The sequence below is a fragment of the Mytilus galloprovincialis genome, chromosome 9, assembly GCF_965363235.1.
Source record: "Mytilus galloprovincialis chromosome 9, xbMytGall1.hap1.1, whole genome shotgun sequence".
NCBI lineage: Eukaryota > Metazoa > Mollusca > Bivalvia > Mytilida > Mytilidae > Mytilus > Mytilus galloprovincialis.
Window position 1 is genome coordinate 59,270,590 of NC_134846.1, and position 25,301 is coordinate 59,295,890.

Sequence of the window (25,301 nt, forward strand, 5' to 3'; positions counted from 1 at the left end):
AAGTCAGAAGCCTGAGAGTATTGGCAGGGTTGGGAGGCCACAAACAGGTTTAAAGTCACCATGTTCTGTATGATCCTGTTCTAAGTCAGAAGCCTGAGAGTATTGGCAGGGTTGGGAGGCCACAAACAGGTTTAATGTCACCATGTTCTGTATGATCCTGTCCTGAGTCAGAAGCCTGAGAGTATTGGCAGGGTTGGGAGGCCACAAACAGGTTTAATGTCACCATGTTCTGTATGATCCTGTCCTTAGTCAGAAGCCTGAGAGTATTGGCAGGGTTGGGAGGCCACAAACAAGTTTGACGTCACCATGTTCTGTATGATCCTGTCCTAAGTCAGAAGCCTGAGAGTATTGGCAGGGTTGGGAGGCCACAAACAAGTTTGATGTCACCATGTTCTGTATGATCCTGTCCTGAGTCAGAAGCCTGAGAGTATTGGCAGGGTTGGGAGGCCACAAACAGGTTTAATGTCACCATGTTCTGTATGATCCTGTCCTTAGTCAGAAGCCTGAGAGTATTGGCAGGGTTGGGAGGCCACAAACAAGTTTGACGTCACCATGTTCTGTATGATCCTGTCCTAAGTCAGAAGCCTGAGAGTATTGGCAGGGTTGGGAGCCCACAAACAGGTTTAACGTCACCATGTTCTGTATGATCCTGTCCTAAGTCAGAAGCCTGAGAGTATTGACAGGGTTGGGAGGCCACAAGCAGGTTTAAAGTCACCATGTTCTGTATGATCCTGTCCTAAGTCAGAAGCCTGAGAGTATTGGCAGGGTTGGGAGGCCACAAACAGGTTTAATGTCACCATGTTCTGTATGATCCTGTCCTGAGTCAGAAGCCTGAGAGTATTGGCAGGGTTGGGAGGCCACAAACAAGTTTGACGTCACCATGTTCTGTATGATCCTGTCCTAAGTCAGAAGCCTGAGAGTATTGGCAGGGTTGGGAGGCCACAAACAAGTTTGACGCCACCATGTTCTGTATGATCCTGTCCTGAGTCAGAAGCCTGAGAGTATTGGCAGGGTTGGGAGGCCACAAACAAGTTTGACGTCACCATGTTCTGTATGATCCTGTCCTAAGTCAGAAGCCTGAGAGTATTGGCAGGGTTGGGAGCCCACAAACAGGTTTAATGTCACCATATTCTGTATGATCCTGTCCTAAGTCAGAAGCCTGTATATCAGTGTTTTTTCGTTCATTGTTTTGTTCATAAATCAGACCTTGTTTGAATTTTTTTTTTACATTTTTCATTTTGGGGCTTTTATGCTTGCTGTGAGGCATGGTTTAACTCATTCTTGAAGGCTATACAGTGAGCTATAGTTGCTTACTTCTAAGTCATTTGATCTTTAGTGGAGAGTTGTCTTTATTGGCATTCATACCACATCTTCTTACTTTTATATTTGTATATAAAAAAGAAGATGTGGTATGATTGCCAATGAGACAACTGTCCACAAGAGACCAAAATGACAGACATTAACAACTATAGGTCACCGTATGGCCTTCAACAATGAGCAAAGGCCATACCACATAGTCAGCTATAAAAGGCCCAGATAAGACAATGTTAAAAAATTCAAACGAGAAAACTAACAGCCTTATTTATATAAAAAATGAACAAAAAACAAATATGTAACACATAAACAAACGACAACCACTGAATTACAGGCTTCTGACTTATATTTGTGTTCAGAAGTAAAAATAAAAGAACAATTGACCAACTTGTTGATCAATAAGAAAAAAGAAGAAAGTAATTTTCAGTATAATTATATTGTTACAGTATGTGTGATAATTAGTTACCAGTTTGATGTGTTACCTTGGCAGGTAACCAGGTGTTGTAAATTACCTAGAGTGACCTGATATATCTGCTGTCTTCAATTTTTTGTTGCCTCACAAACAATTTTATTTTTTGGACAGGATTTTCTCATTCTACAGTCTGTCCATCTTTATGTAGGCAGTTCTTACGTAATAGTTACATTATTTGAAGAACAAATTTTGGATTAAACTTGCATGTTGAAGCAATTAAAGGATATTTTTAGTACATATTTGAGTAAAATATGTAAATGATTAAATAGAACTTGCTGCAAATAAATTTGAGATGTAAAAATGATATTGGTTCATGTCGATGAAAGATATCTAGAAAATCTGAATAGATATCTGAAAAGCGTCATATTGTCTTAAATCACTAGACAGTAAATTATGCAGATTTTTACCAATTATGTAACAGTAGAATATTTAGAATCCTCCATATGATTCTAAACCAACACAATACAATTAGGAATGCTTTAAAAATAACAGTATCAGTACTTTAATGATTGAGCTTAAGTCAACTAACTAATTTGTATGAAGTGAATATACATGTATCAACTTTGCTGAATAATTATGAAAAGAAAGAGGGTATATGACCTCAATTTTCCCCATGGATAGTCGCAGTTGTTTAACAAACCAGAAAGATTAGCCTCAATTTCATGGTTGGATAGTCACAGTTGTTTAACAAACCAGAAACAGTAGCCTCAATTTCATGGTTGGAAAGTCACAGTTGTTTAACAAACCAGAAAGAGTAGCCTCAATTTCATGGTTGGATAGTCACAGTTGTTTAACAAACCAGAAAGAGTAGCCTCAATTTCATGGTTGGATAGTCACAGTTGTTTAACAAACCAGAAAGAGTAACCTCAATTTCATGGTTGGATAGTCGCAGTTGTTTAACAAACCAGAAAGAGTAACCTCAATTTCATGGTTGGATAGTCGCAGTTGTTTAACAAACCAGAAAGAGTAGCCTCAATTTCATGGTTAGATAGTCGCAGTTGTTTAACAAACCAGAAAGAGTAGCCTCAATTTCATGGTTGGATAGTCACAGTTGTTTAACAAACCAGATAGAGTAGCCTCAATTTCATGGTTGAATGCTCAATTAAGTGTTTGTGGGGATTAAATCAATATCAGGTGTAAACTTGTTTGATGTGAATGTATTTTGAAATATTATGATGTGACCCTAATTGTATGTTTGAATAGTTACAGTTTAGATTAATTTGATGGTGTACTGTTTACAGTTATTTATCAATTTTCAACTTTATGCTACTTTTTAGCATACTGGTAGCTACTCTGTTTAAACATTATCATCAATGGAAACCTTGAATAAGATTTAGAGTGTTAATACCTCTTAAGGTCAAATTTGGAAAACATTACATGAATTTGCTAATGTTTTTATAACTTGGGTTCAGAATAAACTATGTAAATTCATAAATATGAAGCAATAATTATATTACATATAATATTTGTTATTTACATAGTTTTACTTTGATTACAAATTTACTAATTTACTTGAAGCCGCCTAACTATAGGTTATCTTGAAGATATCTGTAAAAAACGGAGGATTAACTGCATATTCTGTCAGGAATAATAAATTATCACAAACAAAACAAAAATGTTATTTACCATCATCAGTTATATATATAGCATCAAGATAATAATTTCAATTAAGTTCTGTCATAATTGTTCAATGTATTATGTTATGGTAAGGATTAAAACAAACACAAACTGCCATCCAAATGATATGTAGTATGGTTTAAGTATTGTTTCTTAACATTTTAGTTGCTGAGGCCCATAAATCACAGAGGTAATCTTTACAGGTATTTTGTCTACCTCACTCATCAATTCGTTTTCCATTGATATTTATTGTTCACTGCTTTCACCTTGAGATTTTATCTTTTTCAAGGATGCTGACTAAGGTTCAGTGGCCTCTGAAGGACAGAAATTAGTTTATTCTCTTTCAACCTCTGTTTGACATTGTTATGGGTACATGTTAGTCCTCTTTTAGGTCTCAATTGTCAATTATTTTTCGGTGCATTACGTTTGCACGCATTACCATTACATTTGCGCGCAAAAATCATTACGTTTGCACGCAGTTTTTGATTACAATTGCGCGCATTTTTTTGACAGGTAAACACAGGTAAAATACAGGTAATAATACTTATTTAATTATAATTTGTTCAATTATTAACAAGTATAAGTTCTCATTCCGTTAGTGTTAGTCCCCAGCTCACCAACGATGAGGTTTAAGTTGGATTTCGAGAAAGATAAGTCCATTTTAAAATGCACAAGCACTAAATCCTAGAAATATATATTTAGATAAAAATTCTAAAATGCTAAAACATACCTAATCTTAAAGGTTAATGTATTGAAAAATTCATTACTTTACATGTCGGTATACATGCCCAAACTCCATGTTAGTGCCTTGGTGTAACTTTACAAACTAACATAAGTTATTTACTAATTTTAAAAACAATCACTATTCGTTGAAACACTTTTCACTCTGAAATATTCGCAATGAAGTTAGATGTATGTCTTAAGCTTTACGAGTTTATAATGATCACTTTATAATTTGTTTTAGAATTTAATATGAAAATATATAATTTGAATTAAGAAATATTTTCAACATTAATAATTGATAGTCATATTTATTATGAAAATAAAAAAAATATAATCAATTATAATTAATTTAATTTTTATTTAATACACTCCGCCATAAGTTAAGCACCACCCATATTTTTATCAATAAGAAATTTTCAAATCCAAAAATTCAATATTTTTGAATAAGAGTTAATCGTGTTGACATTGGTTAAATAAAATGTAAATATTGTGCAGTATAAAAAAATAAAAGTGAGGGTTTTTTATGCTTTCTGCTGGGTGAAGGGAACTTTCAATTTTACGTTAAAAACAACAAGTTAAAATCCCTATAAAATGTTTTAATTTGTTGATCATTTTCATTAATTTCAAATAATGATACAGTTTTGAACTTTTTGGAAAACAATCAAGTATACATTTACTGTCAATTAAGGTTCATAAAGTCAATATCGTGTATAGCTTCCGTGCTTCCAGTAGAGATTCAATATACGTCTCCTCATTCCTTGCACAAGTCGTTGTAGCCTATACTGTGGAAATCTCCGCCATTCCTGTACCAAAGCGACCCTCAATTCTGGTATTGTTGCACATTTTGGTTGTCTCGGGTTAAGTTTACGGCCGATAAAGTCCCATACATGTTCAATTGGGTTCATGTCAGGTGACATGGCCGGCCAAGGTAAAATGTCTATTGATTCCGACGTCAGGTATGCGTTGACAATTCGTGCGCGATGAGGTCTTGCATTGTCATCTTGAAAGACCGGGCTATCAGCTAACGCGTGATTGTCAAAATGAGGCAATACAATGGTGTTCAGGATGTCATCCTGGTACCTTTGTCCATTCAGGGTACCATGAAGAACATGCATATCAAGCTTACAGTCATAGGAAAAACATCCCCATACTGTTACACCGCCGCCAACGAAAGCTGTTGTACCAAGAATGTTATTGTCCCCATATGCGGTGTTTCTTTCCCTCCAAACACGTGTTCTGCCGTCTACGGGCTTCAGCAAGAAACGACTTTCATCGGACCAGTGAATTCTTCTCCAGCTGCGTAAAGTCCATGGGCGATGGTTCTTAGCCCACTGTTGTCTTGCTCTACGGTGTTTTAAAGTTAATTCCGGGCACTTTATTGGCCTCCGAGCCCTTAGACGGAAACTATGCAACCTACGTATCACAGTCCGCACACTTACTCTACCCCCAATAGGCCAAAGTGGACGAAGCTGATCAGCAGACGAGAAAGGTTTCAATCTTGCTTGCCGGGAAAGATTTCTGTCTTCTCTGGGAGTAGTTTTACATGGTCTTCCTGCTCTAGGGCGGTCTTCAACTGACCCTGTCTGTCGGTATCTCTGCACGAGCCTGATAATCACAGTGTGGTTAACACCAAAATGGACCGCTTTTCAACGGCAACTTCGACCTGTATTTGCCATACCTACAACTTGCCAGCGTTCAGCAATACTCAGTTTTCGTCTTGCCATCTTAAAAGTTTGATATCAATGGCTAATTCAAGTGCGAAATGCACGTGCTAAAATCATTTGTGTTTAGTCAAAAACAGTAACATGAAAAACACACAAGACAGGTTGTTAAAACTGGTTTTGAACAATCAAAATGTAATCGATTGACATTTAACCTGTATCCAAAAGTTACCTATTGTTTACAGGTTTAATATATAGTATTTCTTTTATAAAAAAAAATAATTAAGAAAATAATTATTACGAAATTAAATTGGGTGGTGCTTAACTTATGGCGGAGTGTATATATTTTTACCTGAGTTTACCTGTAAAATGAATGCGCGCAAATGTAATCAAAAGCTGCGTGCAAACGTAAAACATTTTAATCCCCAAATGCGCACAAAGGTAGTGCGCCCATTATTTTCAGATGTCTTGGTGTATGTGAATCTATAAAAAAAAAAACTCTGATTAATGAGGGTTGTTTCAATATTGTTTTTGTAAATAAAAAGTTAAGATAACATACAGGGTTTTGCTAATTTCTTCATTTAATTTATTCAAGTTTAAACATATATTAAATTGAAAAGAAAGAAAGGAAACCGCCAAAATTAGCAATTTGTAAGTGTTATGTATGTGAAATTTTCAATGAGATGACTATTTGGTGAAGAATAATAATATAAATAAGCACTTGTTAATTAATATAAAATTCTATATTATTCTAGAGTGTTAAAAGTTCTGCTAATTCATTATGACAACAAGAATTAAGTTTTAAGGTGATATTAATATAAACTACCTAAAATCAAAATGTCAAAACTTAATAATCTGCATGTATGTGAAGCATTACAAAAGATAAAGACCAATGGCCTGATTCATAACACAAAAATAAAGTTTGTTGTCTCAACAAGATTTGGACTCACAAACTAATACAGCAATTTAATTTGTAGCTGTACAAGTGTATCTTAGAGAGATGAAAGTCACTTGACTGATATTTCATGGTTTGTTTGCTATGCTACAGATTTCAAAAATCATTAAAAGCATTGTCTGAGTTCATTGCTCATATTCATAGTGATCTTTAGTAATTTCTTAAAAGTATATCAAGGAGTATGACAGTCTTCTAAAAAAAGGACCTAGTTTAGATCTGAAATAGTAAATGACCTAAAATCATAAAACTCTGTTAATGTATAGCTTTATGAATTTACTGTGACAAAAGTAGGTCACCCAGACCTAGATACATCATATTTCATGTTTATTGATATTAATTTATTTTTTACATCCAAGTACAGATCTTTGATATATAATAGTGACCATCTGTTCTAACTTTGGCATAAAAAAGAGAGTAGCATCTATAAGGAAGGCACTGTCACTTTTTAGTTGACTAATACTTTCCACAGCATCAGTAGAAGTCATTAGACTTAAGATTCAGTACCTGTAAACGTAACAAATTTAATGAGTAAGATGTAAAGATAATCATCTACATATTGTTTATTGTTGTCCTGAAGACTAATTAACGAAACTTACTAGAATATACAGTGTTATAAAATAAACAAGTGTACCTACAGAGAAGAATGTGTTTATTAACAGTTTCATGATGAACATTGTTTCAATTAAATTATTAAAGGTGCTTTATATTGTTTTGTATTTTAAAGTTAAATGCTGTAAAAAAATGCATTTATTGATAGTAATCCTCAATTAAAAAAATTATGTATCTAGATATTTTGAAAATATGGTATATATCAAAACTTTCGGAAAGTTTTATATTTGATTTTCATGAGTTTTATCAAAACATCACTAAACTTATCTGATAAAAAGTTGGAAAACGTGTATTAAATACACAAGTTTAATATTCACTACAGCACTAGAATGAGTGGTTTATTTACAGGCGTCAAAATATTTGATTTTTCTAAATAGTGTACTTTAACTCCTTTTTAATGCACACTTATATATTTATACTTATTAATTAATATGTTAGTAATCAACACTTACACCAGACCATGAACATAACATGTTGTATTTTTGTGCCTGACAAGGGGGATAATGAACACCACATGCTGTGGATGTTACTGGTGATGAGCTTTTATCTTATCATACATATCTCCCCTACCAAGAAAAGTAGACTCTTCCTCTTGCAGGATGTTATGTTTGAAGTTCATTGCCAGACCAATATCAGCTGATAGGGGTTTGGTAATCTATTGAGTACCTCCCCAGGAGCCCTGATACACCTTAGGGCTAAAGAAACTTCAAACAGTTTGATTTTTCATAGACAGTCACTGAAATGTTGAAATCTTAAATTTTAAAAAATTCACACCTTGGTGGCAATGACAGAAAACAGCTGATTTATAAAAACATAGTGAAATTCTATTTCCTTGGATATGGCTTGTTTAGTTCAAAATACAAATTCAGTTGGTAAGTAATAAAAACTTTTCTTCTAGTTCTAACATTGTCTTTATATCATAAGCAAGCAGCATTTCTCTGTTAATATTGGTGGTTTGTAAAATTTGGTCACCCATTGTAATAAGATTATTTTAAGTTGCACAAAATAACTAGTTTTATTATGGGACTATTAGTATTCTATGAGTGCTTCGAGGAAGTAATATATTAGTAAGAAAAGTTACATTATTTAAATAAACACTAGTTTTGATACTGAAGTAATAAAGACATTTTGTATATGACACCTCTTATGCCATTGTTATTTATGTAAACATGGATGCAGGAATTTATTTTGACACTTATGTTGTAAGTCAAATATAATACCCAATGTCATATGTTTGTCAGGAAAGGTATTTTGAAATATTTTAACTATAAGTGTATATAAATTAAAAAGACATTAGAAAATTATGGCTACTGTCAGTTTGAAAAAGATTTTACATATGTATGTTGGTATGTAATTTATTTTCCATGGCAGTGCTGTTATTAATTTTACTGATGTTCGTTTGCCAAAAATTTGTAAATAAGAGTTAGAAAAACAGAAATTTGAAGTGATTTCAAAATATTATAATGGGAGCAATATGTTTAACTGTACTACAAAACAGAAATTTGAACTAGAAAGACATGATGTTGTAGTTGAGAGGCCCAAAAATTCAAATATTAAACAAGAGTTGCAAGGTAAAACAATTTACCTAGTAAATAGACAAAACCATTACTTCATTTATTTGTCATTGACCAAAGAGACCTATAGCTTGCATTTCTAATGAAGTAAATTCTAATATGTTTTTTGCGATTCTGTATATCAGATGCATTATTGGGAAAACAATTCATAAATTTGAAATTTCCATGTTTCTTATTTGAGAAATTTCTCTGTAATATACAGTTACAATATGCATAAAAGTATCTTTTAACAACAATTTCTTTTTATCCATTTAATCAGTATCTGATGAAATTTATTTGGTAAACATATTTTCCTTACAGTACTGTATAACACGAAAATGATGTAGCTGTTGAAATATTGTATACATTTAATATGGACCGTGAGCTTAATTCTCTTTTTTGATTGGAAGGCTGTGATGTTTTTTGCTGTTTTTAAAGACAACAGATAAATAAAAGTTTTAATCAGTGACTTAATCTTAAGTGGTCCAATCAACAATATGTCTTGTTATGATTGAAGGCATTGATAATTGTCCATTTGGCCGTAATGATAGGTAATGAAAGGCTACAGATAAACTTTCTACTCCATCACTTCAAACCTACTATCATTTCAAGATAACCCTGCCCCAGAAACAATAAATCTGCCTTATTCTATTCTATATGATAGATTTTAGTGTTTATTTATTTTGATTTTATCCCTGGATGTAGAAGTATTGGTTTATATAAAGCCTGGAGCCTTCCTGTACATAACTACATAGCAGTAATTTATTAAATAAAAAGTAAATAAAGCATTTAAAAGGATAATTGGCATAATAGTAAAAATTATTTAATCAAAATAAAAAATCTAAAGATGTGAAACAGAAAATTGACCTTTTTCCAATTTCTTATTGTAATATGTAAGTATGTTCAAAATAAACATTCCTCATTTTTCATCTATTTACATAATGAAAAATGTTGTTTAGAGATAAGACAACCGGTAACCTGCCATACACAGATTCCATGCTCAGAGTTCTGTTAGTGCAGTTTACTGATAAAATTTGTAAACAGTTCGTGTCTTGCTTTTGATTTTGACCACATGAAGAGATTTCCTGATAATTATTTCCCTTATGTAACTGAAAGAAAAACTCTCAAGTATTTCCTTTTGTTAGAAAAATACCCTAAGTTACACGACAGGTTTGTGTGCTCTTGATGGCGTGGGTGATCACTTAATTGATATTTGTTTAAATTGATATGCAATGTTTCTAGATATTAAGGTTGGTTTGAGGGTTTTGGTTGCATTTGATGAATAGGGAAAAAAAAGAAATAGAAATATTAAAACTACTTTTCAGTTTGAAATCAAATTTTAAATGTTAAACTCCAATTTTGTTCTTGTACATATCTAGAGAGCAACATTGTTATTGTATATAGAAATAGGGAAATAAATGTGGCAGTGTTAAACATACTTGTGAGTGCTCAACCCTCTCCCTAACCTGTAACAGTGATACAACTTTAGAACAAACTGTAAAAATCAATAGCTTTACTCAAAAGATTGGTACTTCTTTTTCGAAAGGACTTGTTTAATAATTTGCTTTGCTTTTTTTGTGTGTGTTTGCGTTGTGAGGAATAGAATGACTCAAAGTTTGGGAAAGTTTGGAGATGTTATCCTATATGAATGTGTTTCATATGATGGGGATATTGTTTGTTGAGGGAAACTCGGGATTCTTTCTGATGATCATAATCATAGACATGATATCATGGAAAAAATATCTATTTTTCTTTTAGATAAGATTAAGAAATATGCTATATATATTTATACATAAAAACATATTATTTTATTTATAAATTCTGCACTGAATTCTTTTGAACATGGCATTTGTTAAGAGATAATAATAAACCAAATGATAAATCACAGACAAGTCAATATTTCTATGTTCTTAGAAGTGTCAATTTTATGTGTGTAGATGGGAGATAAGTGTAAAATATATCTCTTTATCAGGAAAATAGTTTAGATTTTATGTCATATCTGATCAGACTCATATCTAGAATTTGACTGAGGGAATTTGTAAGGAGAGCTTTTCAAATCAGGTCATTCAATACAAATATTGAATAAGGAATACATTTGGTCAACCCAATACTGGCATCGTTGTCAGATTCATAGTTAGGGGAATAGAAATTGAAACATTTTAAAAAACTCTATCAGAGTGAGTGAGTCTTACTGTGTCCATAAAAATATGATCCTACATGTGAATTCTGAAAATATTTGCTTTCTGCAAGGATTTTGATTTCCCTCCAAGAGACGTCAGATTTCAAAATACAGGTTTTTGCAAAACAGCTTAGGCTGGTGAAAATTACATTAAGCCTGTAAGTATTTCACATTCACTGAAGTTTTTTTGAAATTTTTATTCAAAAGGGTAAGTCAAGCTTGTGATATATTGATTTGTTTTACTGATTTGCACCAACCTTGCACACTGCTTTTCCAACCTTTTTTTGCTACATTTAGTATCATTGAAGAAGATAGTGCATTTACCTGAAATTAGTTACTACTCCTAATGCAATAAAACATAAATAAGAATCAATTAACTTAACATGTGTTGCAAAAATTAGTGTCTTTAAAATGTAAAAAAAAAAAAAATAATTTGTGTCTTATAATTTGTCATTTTAAATTATTAAATTGAATCTCTGTAAGCCTGGTGATATTAGTGTAAAAGTAATGTAAACAAATAAAAGATATAATAGTAAACTAATGGCCAGACATTTTTATCTACTACGAACAGCTGTTATGGTTACAGTGAGGAGCAGTCATTTTTTTTAACATCTGATAACAAAATCAAGTTTTTGAAGATTAGAGGTAGCATCCTGTTTGTGGTCAGAATGAATTGAATTTTGTAATTTCTGAGGTTATTATACATTTGATCAAGCATTGCAAATGCCAGCTGTTATGGTAGTTGAACAAAAAACATAACTTTCTGTCTGTGGTACTTTGTTCAATATATTTTCTAACTTTCATTTATAATAAAGGTGAAACTATTCAGTCATCAGAATAATAGATGGAATACATTGAATCTTTAGGCGATTCCATAAAAAAAAGCATGTTTCTATTTCCAAGAATTTATGTATATAAACATGGTTGAGAAAGTAAAACCAGATTTTTTTTTATCAATTGAAAGTTGTTGTTGTCCTGTAAATATCAGTTTTTATATTGTTTAAAAAAACCCATAACTGGTGACAGTTGAAAATAAGCTCAGGACTGATATAATCTTCAAATTAATAACTATAACTGTTGTATGGATTGTGGCAACTTTTCATTAGAAAATGAAAAAATATGTGAAGCTAATAAAGGACACATTTTAAAAGTACATAATAGACAAAGCATTTGTACTTTCTGAAGATAAGTACTCCTTAGAGGATTCTACAGAAATATGAAGTTATTTCCTAGTTGCTGTCACGTTTTTCCCGAAATTCTGAACATTGGCATGATGGTAACACATTGTTAGATATTATATAATGCTGTCTACATGTACATGTAGGCTAATCTGTTTGTACAGCAGTTATTTATAATTATCTACATAACACTAGTTACTTTCTTATGTTTGTCCACAGTGTAAGATGATGGCCAGTAATCTAGTACATAAGGTTAATATTTACTTAACGATTTTCTATATACTCAATATTGACATTACAAAATAAGTATGATAAGTAACATGAATTTCAATTTTTGTTTTTTTCCCTCATTTTTTTATTCATAGACCTTTTACTCAACATATAGTAAGTGATATTAGGGAATAAATGCTTTTACAGTTTTTTAAGAAATTTAACAATTTGGATTTTGTTGCAGCTACTTATTTACCTGCTCTTTAAAACATACTCATACAAACTTAAAGTAGCTTTAGAACCACTGTTGGCATACAGTGAGTTGCAATACTTAAAGTGCAGTTGTTATGTAATGCAATAAGAGCCTACTCAGTCCAAAATTATATTTGTAACAGAAACATTGAAAACATTCAAGTTATATGTACTGTGCAAGCATTAGGAGGAAATAAAATTTTATAAAAGGAATGATATATTGATTTCTCATTGTAAGAACATATTGTACAATACAGCAAAGACATCATATGAACAATTGATCACAAAAAAGCAACACTTTATAGAGGCTAACTACCTACATTAGTGACCTTTACCTTGCGGTATACAGGGCAGAGAGTGTCCTTGACCATGATAGTCTTTAGAAAATTGAAAAAAGGAGGAGAAAAAAATTTGGAAGTTGTCCATTCAACTAGGTAACCCTTTTGTTAATTTGGTATAATTCAATTATTTCTGACAGTAAACGAATAATCACCTGAAAGAAGTTATAAAAATCTGCTTTGATTTTCTGCAGTGAAAATGATAGGAATTATACAATTCCTCTGATTCTCATTTGTGGTTCCCCCATACCCAGAGGGAATTTACTTTTAGACTAAATGCAATGTTTTTCATACCCTTACCTCATGCTTTGATATTTAAAAGTAGGCTAATCAAAAGACAGTGTGCATCTTTGTGCAAGTACCTGTATGAACCAGGCTAATTTGAAAACTTTTTGCACTTAACACTTACTGTTTCGTAATAGGTTAATTGGGTCCCTTGCTGTTGTCAGTCAAATAGACATTTTGAAAGTCTTTACCCATAGTGTGTTCCCATCTTGTTTTAGTACATTTGTACCTACAGAAAAAGGTCTTTTTACAAGTACTTGTATGACCCTAATTAATTTGCTAAACGGTTGCACCGGTGAACAAAATGATCTCTGTTCTAAACAGATTAATTGAGTCGCTTGCTGTTGTCAGTCAAATAGACATTTTGAAAGTCTTTACATATAGTGTGTACTCATCTTGTTATAGTACCTACAGAATAGGCTTTTGTTTAAGTACCTATATGACCTTATTAAAATGCTAAACAGTTGCACCAGGGAACGTAACATTTGCTGTTTCTAAGCAGATTAATGGAGGTGTTTGCTGTTGTCAGTTTTACAAGCTGTTTGGAAAGTGCATCAGTATGTTACAGTACTTTCAGAATTAGGACATATAGATGTGTTTAAAATTTAGAAAATTGATATCTTATGTTCATACTCATTTATTGGTATCTCCTTGATGGACGTAAAATGTATGTAAAATATTTTTGTTATGTATTTGTATTTGCTTTTGCTGTGCCTTTTTGAGGACAATGTATTTTATACATCTTGGTTCAATTGTATAGCCATTATTGGGTTGAATTGATTAAGCAATCACATTTTTAGAAATGCATTTTGTAAATCTTTGTTCAATAGTGCTAAGCAATCACATTTTTTAGGACAATGCACTTTGTACATCTATTCTTAGTTGACATGGGAAGCTAATCACATTTTCAAGGATTATTCGTGCATTTTTGTACAGCTACAATTAAGAAAAGTGCTAGTTCCTAATGACAGTTCAAACAGAAAGCTTACATTGATTACAAGGACTTCTCATTGCATTGATCATTAACAGAAGTACTATTTAGAGAGAAGGATATTGTCTTTTCTTTTTTGATGCTTCTTTTGTACAACGATCATTACATGACTTTCAAACATATAGCTGATGTTCTTAATTCTGCCTGATTTAGCAATTTAGCATAGCATAGAGTTTTTTCTTCTGATTGTTAATTGATATTTCCTTGACTAATTAACCATATGATAAGAACATCAGACTTAGATAAGAATCAATAACATTAAATGTAAAAATGTTTGAATATCATTATATACATATTGGATAATTGTCATTATTATAAATATGTAAAATAACTGCAGTTTTATAACTTTTGTTATTTTCTAAACTAAAATTGATGATTTTTGCATGATGGAACAGAGTGGTTTTCATAATCAGCTTTTTGAGATACAGTTTACCCTGATCTGTGTTTAATTTACAATATGGAAAAAGAAAATAATATAAAATACATAGATGTTTAAAAAAATAAAGTTTATATAGAATTTTAGAAGAGAGAAAAATGTGACAAAATAAAGAATTGAACAAATGAAGGAAAATGTTTATTTATGTTCCATTCTGTTTAATATTGCAAAATCATTAATGTCAAAATGTAATTATGTATTTTACAATGTACTTTAACAAGTTTATGGCTTCTATTTTGAATTAAGTCTGTTTTCTTGAAGATTATTTGACTATTTTTTTTTCTCAGTTTGATATTTTTCCGTGGTGATTTTTTTTTGTTGCCTTTATCCTACCACACACAGCAATTAAATTGAAAGAAAATGATAGTATTGTGATTCTATAAATAGACAAATGTTGTATGTCAATAATGCAATAAACAATAAATACTATAATTTTTCTTTAAATGTCATATTTACTTCCTTAATCAGGATAAGGAAATGTAAGACTTAAAAAAAAAATGAAGTCAAATTAAATTTGCTGGTGATTTCCACTTTTGATATATTAATCAGCTAATTAGAAAGTCTTCTATATAGTGGGGAGACATTAATTCCAATCCACAGAACCAATCTACCAATCCAATAAAGCACAACGTGACCTGGAAATGGTCAATTTGAAGTCTGGTAAATGATTATTAGTAAGTAGTGCAATCTTTTAGTTAAAAGGGAATAGTTAAGATAATGTTTATATTTCTGCAAGATTTCAGGAAACATGTAAATTTTTTAATTAACTTGTGTTTATTTTTATGGCACTTGTAGTAAATATTTGAAGCACAAGTTCAGACTGTCTTAACAGGTATGACTTCTGTTTGAAGTTTCATTTCCCTAAACTTTTGTACATAAGGTTTTGTTTAAGTGGATTCATTATAAAAGATTTAAGTTTCTAACAGAACTATTTTATGATGGCTGATTGATTAAAAGTTTTGAAAAAAATGTTGTATAGATGATTATATTGTATTTACATATCACAATGATAGTAAGTTGTAGGTGGTAATAACAAAAATTTAATTATGACAGGAATTTGTTTTGCTGAAAATTTAAAATTGATTGCTTTTAAACCATTATATAATAGAAGATAATAGATCTTCAGCAGCAAGTATATTATGTAAAACATGTTAAACTGAAGATGCACTTTAATTTACATTAAAAACAACAATAAAAGCTTGTATATCATATGATTTTTTTTGCTGTGCATGTACAGATATTGTTGAAGATGAATACCCCATATCAAATATGCTTTTTTGTTTGTATTCTTATAAGTATGTTCTTGAACAATCTTGTATCTTCTGGTGTCCTGAGTTCAAACAGAAGTTGTACCATTGAAAAGGTTCACTGATCTTACTGGTAGGGAATTCACATTTTGTAAGTCTTATAAGTATTTTTGATTTTTTTTTTGTCTTTTCAACTAGTAAATGTATGTTGTTTAATTCTATTAGCATATTCAATTTGAAGTTTGGCAAGAAATTCTTAAAGACATAAAAGTGGTTGATTTTTTGAATGAAAATATATATCTGCTCTAAACCTGTATATTTTACTACCAAACTGTCACTGTTACATATCTGTTGAATATCAAATTTTATCACTGCAGTAATATTCAGATTTAAGGTTGTACTTGATTGACAGGTGTAAAAATACTCTGGAAATGTCAGAGTGCTCCTGTTTTAACATTTCTGTTTTTATGTTTTGATTGAAGCATACTTTCTTTTCTTCCCTGGTCAATTAATTCAGAATGGTTGTATGTTTTCTTGATCTATGGCAGCCTGTGTTTCCAATAAATTATAGAAAACTTAACTTCTTTGAACATTTTTTGTATTATTTTGTTTATGTAAGTAATAAGTAGACTAAATATTTTGGCTTTTAACTTTTACTGTGACATTTGCCCATCACAAAGGTGATAAAGGACTCCATCGAACCTTTACATATTTCTTCATACAATTAACACTTTTTTCTAACAAGGAAATTATAAGTCACAATCAAATTATAGTGTGTGTCCACATGTACTGCTTTGGCATTATAAACAAACCCCTATATGCATTCACAGAATTAGGAGTGTAAATAGATAACTTATTAAAAATCCAGAAAAGTGCTTAAGACAAACGTCGTGTTGCTTTCATTTTTTCCCCCATTATAAGTAGAACGAAACAGTGAAAATTTCCAAAGGGGTAAGTAAACTTGAATTCTGGAGGGGACATTTCATTTTTGACCATCATTTTTTGTTGTTGTTTGAATGTTTTGCAGGTTAATAGCACACATGATTAAACATAGGCTTGTTTTTTTTTCAGATTCTAGCAGTAGTTCCAGTTGGTCCCCCCTATATGGGGGTGGGGCACATCTAGATCAAGAGGCTATACAGTACATCCATAAGTTTTATTGTAAAGACTGTAGGATGGAAGCAGAGAAAGCAAAAGCTGCTGCAGCCGATGGGACAACACCAAAATTAAACGGAGAAGAAGAAAAACCAACAAGTCCACAGTCAACATTAGAAGAAATGTCATTACAACAAAGCATGGATAAAAATAAAGAATGTAAGTAATACTTTTTTTTAAAGAAAAGACAAAATAGCAATACTGCAGTGGATTCATCTATTTTCGTGGGTACCAATTTTTGTGGATTAAGGATAACTTGTATTTTCGTGGATATGTAATTTTGTTGTTCTGGCGAAGTCTGCATAGAAACCTATAGGAAATGTGTCATTTTTGAACATTCAATTTCGTGGTTCATCTTTACCCATAAAATCCACAAAAATTGGTATCCAAAGAAAAATAATGAATCCACAATAACAATATCTTGATGCTGTCTCAATGTGCATGCACTTAATGTCATACTTTTTTTTTAACTGAATAAAGTTAACAGGTGTAAATTAACCTTGAAAGAACAAACTATTGACAGTGTAGACTCTTCCTGTACTACTTATAATGTAATAAAAGCAGAACAGAAAACTAGATTTAAAACATTGTGAGATTGCCAAAAAAAAAAAAACATGAAAAAAATCAGGTTTTTTTAGTTAAGTTGTCTCCAATTTACTTGGTTCCTGGAATTTCATTGTTTATGTTTTAGTTGATAAAAATTGTATTTTGTATGCATAAATTCTCAAAGATTTGTACCACATGATTACAAGTACCCTCCTTGTATAATTTGTATGACTATACACTTGATAATACAAATAAGGATGTAATATAGGTGCTTATGGTTTCTTTCAGACAACGCAAAAAAAAAGAGAAAAAAAAGGAAGCAAACTTGACAAACAAATATAACCCCTCTTAGAATAGTTCATGCAGAATATTTCTTAATAGACTTAATAAGAAAAAGAAAAAAGATAACCAAGCAGGTCAATGAATCATGCAAACAGACCTTTTATGTACGAATTAATGAATTAGGAGAAATAGAAATTGTAACTAGATCTGGTTATGCAGTATGTTTTTACGTATGTATGTAAAATTTATAATAAAATGGCTGTTTTTCCATTTGTAGCATTGAAGCGAAAGTTGATGATGAGAAGATCTGTAACTGAACTTGTAGACCAAGGCATATATCCACGTATGTATCATGAACTAAATTTTGTCTATATCCATCACTTACTAAAAATTTATTTTACTGTAAGAGTTGTTGATTGCATATTTCAAAATAGCATAGTTGAATTTTGCCTCAATGAAATAGTTAATAGGATTTTAAAACAAATTCATTGGTTTATACGTTATACACTATATCTAAAGAGGATAAGAATCAAAGGGATGTACTGCATTAGCAAGACAACACATTTTCCTAGATTTTACTACTCATCTCTTAGGAAATGTACAGAGAAACCATGACCACCTGACAAAATGCTACACATCTCTGATGAAATGTATGGTCTCTTAATAATTATGAATAATATTTTTGCATGAACCCCGTGAGGGGTTCATGCTTATATATTGGTGAGTTTTGGATGTGTCTATGGGCCACTCGATATCTCTCGGCCGGAAGTCAGAATAAAATTCTCGGAACGTCTCGAAAGTTTTCGGTCATTTATACAGGTCTTAACAGGTTGTTATCTACGTCTTTGATATGGTCCCTTGATGGCCTTTGACGACGTAATTATATTTGTTTTAAAACGACCACTGTACACTGTGTGTATATGGGTCAATTATAACGTGGTATTGTATGTTGTCTCGATAACATGTGAACTATATATGTTTGAAGATTTAACCACGGGATACTGAGTGTGTATTTCATCATAGACTTATGGGAGAGAAGATTCTGGTTACCATATTAATATTAGATCGGAAAAAAGAAAGATAATATTCTTATCAAAAGTATTCAATCGGAATCAAAGAAATATATACAAAATATATACTGTATTTATGTTTCCGAAGAAACTAACAATGATTGAAATCAGAATATTTTCAGAGTTGCAATTAAGAAATAAGTATTTTATATTACAAGATACTCTGCTTTGGTATTTTTAAATATTCATTTGTAAAGAAAACATAAAAATTAAATCTAAATAAATTCTTGCATCCTACAAAAAAAATGTTTATAAACAATAATCATTATATTTCTACGTTAATTATTTCATACCATTTTAGTATTTAGGTTTTATGAGTAATTATTATTTATTTTTTGTATTGTAATATATCCATAAAACGGAAAGTACGATAAATTTAGTAAATATTTAAATTTTAAACGGCCCTGAATAAAAATACTTGTGTGTTTTCAATTCATAAAGCATGATTTTAAATCCTTGCAACTCACAACAACCGTAAAAATAATTTACAATAATCACAACAAAATTTAATTACAACCATAATGTTGATTATTTCATACCGTTTTAGTATGGATTTAGAAGTCTTTGCTTATATTTTGTATAGTAATATATTCACATAGTGGAATGTTAGAATTTAAAAGTAGATTCATTCGATAAATAAACTTTCCATCTGTAAATACTTGACGTTTGTGTTTATTGATATTATATACAATGTATATTCAAAAGAATTTGAAAATAAAATAATAACAGGAACGTTAGTTTTTTATAAAATTTGAATTCAATTTTTGTTTATTTGTTTTAATAGTTTAACCGTATAGCATCTACATATTTGTACTATATGGTACGGTTTTGACAATTGTATTCAATGTGTTGACCAACTATCCTACACCTCTTGATGCATTCACATTATAGATCACATGTCAAAAGCACACTATCGGTTTGCGTTCTCAAAAATTCCGGATAAAATGTCAATGAATCAGGAGTCAAAACATTTAATGTAGGCCGTTTGACATTCGAATTCAACTATTAGATTAAGATATGTGATGATGCAAATGCGTATTCTTTTCCTGAGTATCAGTGAGATGCTTTCTATTTACTATTTCGTGCGCTAAGATACAACTTGCATGCAATACTATTAAATTTACTCGTGAAAGCTTATTTTCGTTTTTGTTATCTAAATTCAGGACACGGAAGAAAGAGCTTCACATATGACTTTCAAGCACGGTCATCATTTCTAACGGTATTCTGACCTCGAGTTGTTTCTTTTTTGTTTCTTTTTTGAGTCACTGTCCTATTATAAACTTTGACCTTTTCGAAAAGCTAAGGATTGTCTACACAAGGAATAGATTCCTTAACTTTGTAATGTATTTAGCCTTTTAACTTTTTTCATTCGAGCGAAACTGGCATGGTGCTTTTTTGTGTCTACTGAACTCGTGTCTGGCGTACATCATTTTATTTCTGGTATCTTTTTATATCTACATACCTTTTTATATAAATTGGTTATTTTGAAAGTGTGTACAGGTATTCATAAACTTCTGAATTAAGAAGTTCTTCGACAAAACTAAGTTTCACTGTAGAATGTTTGAATTGATTTAAGTAAAATCAGGAAATCCTTTTAAAAAATTTTATGAGACCAAAATCAGTCTCTTCATAAAAGGTCCCAATCAATTGTATGCCACAGGTTTCACCGCATACAACATCTACCATGAGTAAAGACAGCTTCAAATACGAGTTGAGAATATAAAGGCATTCATGTAGGAAACAAAATATAAAGATATGATAGATAAAATAAATGCATCCAGAATTCCACATTATAAAGCAAACTGAGTAGGTTTGTGCAATTTGCATAAGTCATCCGGTTAGTAGAAATTAGGATTTGCCAAAGGGTTATAATCGGAAAAATTATGTACATTCCCAAGTAATAAATAAAATAGTCAAGCTTTAAAATAACTATTCAAATAGAAGCTGTAAATATATACTTTCAACTGGCTTCTTATATTCACAGTCAATTATTTTAATTCAAAAGCAAACACAAATTCAGCAACAATCTTTTAAGAAAGCAACTTGTTCCAACTTGACAGATTAAAGAAAGCTATCAGCTGATTTGCCCTCTTCCAAAGAGTTCCAATCAAAATCCAGGATTTGTGACACACTTCAATTACACGTATAGGGCCTGAATTATTTGTGTTAATCAAATACTAAAAGTTATGTGATATAATGTATTTATTGTTGGTGTATATACTGTATCTTTACATCCATTTATTGTCCTGAATATGCATGAAATACTTGCAACAAGCAAACAATCAATCCATTCATTATTGTACATGTAAAATATAATTTATTTACTGCAACTTCTCTTCACTGAGATCTTCAGTAATTATGTATCACATTATAAATATTCTAATTATTTTTCAAACACGGTGAAAACAATAACATAAAAGATCAAAACATTGGCACACATTGGCAGACTACAAACTTCAAAAATTAAGATAACAAGAAAATCTGTAAATATTTAAGAACCAATAATATATCCTTTTGATGGAATTGCATCATTGAAAATAGGTTAAAGATTTTATTAATGAAGTTAATAAGGCACCCCAGATGTTATCGAGGTTAAATACATTTGTAAAAACTCCAATATTCCCTCTTATAACATAATACCTTGAAATGAAATAAATGAATTTGACTTAACCAATTATTGACAGGTTTTTTTTATCATGTGATGTACTTTTGTTTTTTAAAGCTTTGAAAACCCCTCCAGCATTTGCAGAACAGAGAAAATCATTAGAAAGAGCTAAGGTAAGGAGAGTTGAACAGTTGTCCAAGACATTTATGTATAGTCTTATTCTACATAACACGACAGAGTCAAACTTTCAGTGCTTGCTTAACTAATTTCATATCAGAAGTAGAGCATGCTCATCCTCTATTAAGTGGTCTATATTCAAATTCAATAAAACCTTTTTTTGAATGCTTTCAAGTGAAATGAAATATATATAACAACATTTAAGTTTAAGCGATGAAGTTTATTTTCCCATTATGTTAATATAAGTCACAAGGTAACTAAGTTTCACACTTCTGCTGGTCAATTAATTTAAAACATGTTTCTGTCAAGAAGAAAATGGGCAATTTTACATATTTGTTTTTTCGTTCATTTTTTTTTTTTTTTTTTTTACATTAATAAGGCCGTTAGTTTTCTTGTTTGAATTGTTTTTATAGCTGACTATGCGGTATGGGCTTTGCTCTTTGTTGAAGGCCGTACGGTGACCTATAGTTGTTAATGTCTGTGTCATTTTGGTCTTTTGTGGATAGTTGTCTCATTGGCAATCATACCACATCTTCTTTTTTATAATGTCTTATTAACAAGCTTACACTAATTACATAGTTATATTGTATTCCGATCTACCTTATTACTGAATTGTACTTGGAAAATAATTACATAGCAAAAACAACTTGTTGACTGATGAACAAACAAACAGATGTATCATTTAGAAAATCTGTACATGTGCAAGTCATTTTCTGTCGCCAGTTATTTTTCTGCTGATTAAAGCATTTTTGTTTACTTGGAAGCATCAGTAAATACCGTAGAATTATAAAGATTGAGGAGAAAAGTATATTTTTTTTTTATCTGTTTGATGATGTCAGCATGCGTTTTACATCACAGAAGTGTTTACGTAGTGGATGGTGTAGGAAATTAGACACCTACACAATTATGTGGTAAGAGAGAGAGTGCACTAAGTTGGCAGCTCTTGTCCAGGAATTAACTCAACAGTTGTCACGTCATTAAGAATTATTAACAATTGTCACGTTTCATATAATTTAATGCTGATTGCAATAACAGCATTGCAGGTTGTTTGAAAAAAGACAAATTGATTCTTTTTTTTTTTCTTTTCTTCTTTTATTCAAAAGAATAAAGGAATGATTATAGTTCTTTTGAAAGATCTGTTTTACGATTCAGTAAAATTGTATAAGAAGAAAGTCTGTTGGAATGAAATAATGATTAAGTTGATGATTGAAATCTGGCAGCAAGTCAGCTCTTCTTGTCACTCAAATAGTAGGTCTGTCTGAGACAGAAATACTTTTACTTTTATACCTGTCAGCAATTACAGATATCTTTGATTAGGTTATTTCTTCTGCTGTTGTGTTAATTATTTGTTAACGATTACCTATTGTTAAAGAGATTTCTAATTTCAATTGATGCTTTCTTGACCTTGTTCAAGGTTGCTAGAAGGTTATATTGCATTTTTTCTTCGTGTCTATTTATTTACAGCATTGTTAACTGTTTTTGTTAGTTATCTACTGGGTACAACAGTACAGGTTGAGCAGTCATACGTCTGCTTCTCTATTGCACTGACTTGAAAATAGTTCATCTGAACAAAATTTATTATGAAACAAACATAGTAACTTCTGCTGCTTATTGTGGTTTTTTATTCCTTACAAAAGAATTGTTTGGAAATACTGTAGATTCTTTCTAATTCATGGGACCTCAATTTTCGGGGATTTAAATTTTGTGGGTATAGCTAAACTGAGAATATAAAAGATCAACGATTTAATTTTTTTAAAGGCGCGTGTCTTGACTTTGGCAAAACCACAAAATGAACTATCCTTGAAACTACAAGTTTTCTTAATTCACAAAAATTGGTGACAGCAAAAAAATAGATGAATCCACGGTAGTACATTTCATCTTCTCTTGATGGTAAAGTATGCCAAAATCCTACAACATGACAAAATCCCTTAAGATAGCATTAGGCGCAATGCTATGATATTAACAAGTAACATTCAATCATGGCTGGGTCCAAAACAATAACTCAACTGACAGAAAGTGTACTTTGAGAGAACAAAACATGGCATTCTATCCAGAATAAATCTTCATGATGTGTTTACATTATCAATAAGCAACATCAAAATCAAAGTTTTATGAGAGAAATGTTTCTATTTAAAGTAAATGTACTTTAAGAAATGATTATCTAATTGATTCCAACTTTCATGCTTGTTACAAAATGACTAATATAAAATTCCATGCTAATAGATATTTGTTAGAGGCAATTGATGAGAATGTTCTAATCAAATAAAAATAGCAGTTTGTTTTCACCTATGCTTTTCACCTAAGTGGCACTTTAATCAAAACAGTTGTAGGTCCAAATCATTTACAAAGTTTAGAAACACCAAAAAATCACCCAAATTTATCCAAATCTTGTTCAGACCACGAAACAAAAGATTCTTGCATCTTTGGAAGTAGAAGCATTCCACTGTGTTTCAATATTATAGAAATTGCAGTCTTTTGGAAAAGATTGATTCTTCTCATAACATTTGATATTCTGATGTTAAAAAATTCTATATATGGAGTTTTTTTTACATGTTTAATGGAACTTGGTATTACTTTTTTGTGACTTGTGGCATGTGTATGAAGCTATTTATCAGTGGTTGTCAGATTTTTCATAAGTGTTTTTCTTTTAGTCTTTCATTCAGGTGAAAGTCATTATTTATCTTTTCAATGATTTGAATCAAATTGAAATTTCACAGTCTATACAATAAGTTGTTGAGATAATGATGGTATTTTCCAGTTCAAAGGCAGTTATAAGTACAAAGAGTTAATGGTACATTAAGGTTCAAAATGGCAATGGTTAGAAGTTTTTTGAAGAGTTATTGTTTTGAAGATTTCCTCAATGGCATTCTTGTTTTAAAAATATAAGTTAATATTAATGCACTCCAGAACTGTCATATATTTTAAATACAGTATGGATTGCTTTTACTTATTTAAATTTCTTTTCTGAAAGGCTACCGTTTTAAAAGTGGTATGAAAAATGTTATATACATGTACTAGGTAACCTTGCTTACAGTAACACAAATGACTTCAGGCTTTTTGTCTAGCCTTGATGAAGTTCTTGAGGTTAGACTAAGGCATGCTGGTTTTTGGGGAAGACGGCTTCAAGCCGTCAATCCCCTATGGGGTTGACCATAGTGACATTCCCTCACATCATTCATTTTGTTTTTATAGTGTGGAAAACCCCCCAACAAATCTTACTAAGATTGAAGAGAAGGAGACCTAGAAATGAATAGTTTGACTTTAAACACTTTTTTACACCTTTCCCTTCTGTTTCTCACGAAATTATCGTATATTGAGCTCTCCTTTCCACTGTTTATGTATCTTTTACAATCCGGAAAAATCAGTATGACGAGATATTCTAAATATATCCAACCTACATTGTATTTTATAGTGACGTCATTCTTGGAATGTCACACTACGCAGAA

At 31.2% G+C, this 25,301-nt stretch overlaps 1 protein-coding gene across 6 annotated transcripts in view; it reads left to right on the top strand.

Annotated features, from left to right (window-relative positions):
- LOC143045445 (uncharacterized) overlaps positions 1 to 25,301 on the top strand; it is an 81,005-nt gene that overhangs the window by 25,971 nt on the left and 29,733 nt on the right. For 2 of the 6 annotated variants that reach the window (XM_076217944.1, XM_076217943.1), the window contains exons 4-7: positions 15,347 to 15,447; positions 17,092 to 17,334; positions 18,281 to 18,346; positions 21,796 to 21,851. In XM_076217944.1, the coding sequence (XP_076074059.1) occupies positions 15,438 to 15,447; positions 17,092 to 17,334; positions 18,281 to 18,346; positions 21,796 to 21,851 (375 nt within the window). In that variant the 5' untranslated portion in view covers positions 15,347 to 15,437. Of the gene's footprint in view, positions 1 to 7,971; positions 8,224 to 15,346; positions 15,448 to 17,091; positions 17,335 to 18,280; positions 18,347 to 21,795; positions 21,852 to 25,301 lie in introns of those variants that run through there. The other 4 variants (XM_076217942.1, XM_076217947.1, XM_076217946.1 and 1 more) reach the window with 2 other exon arrangements.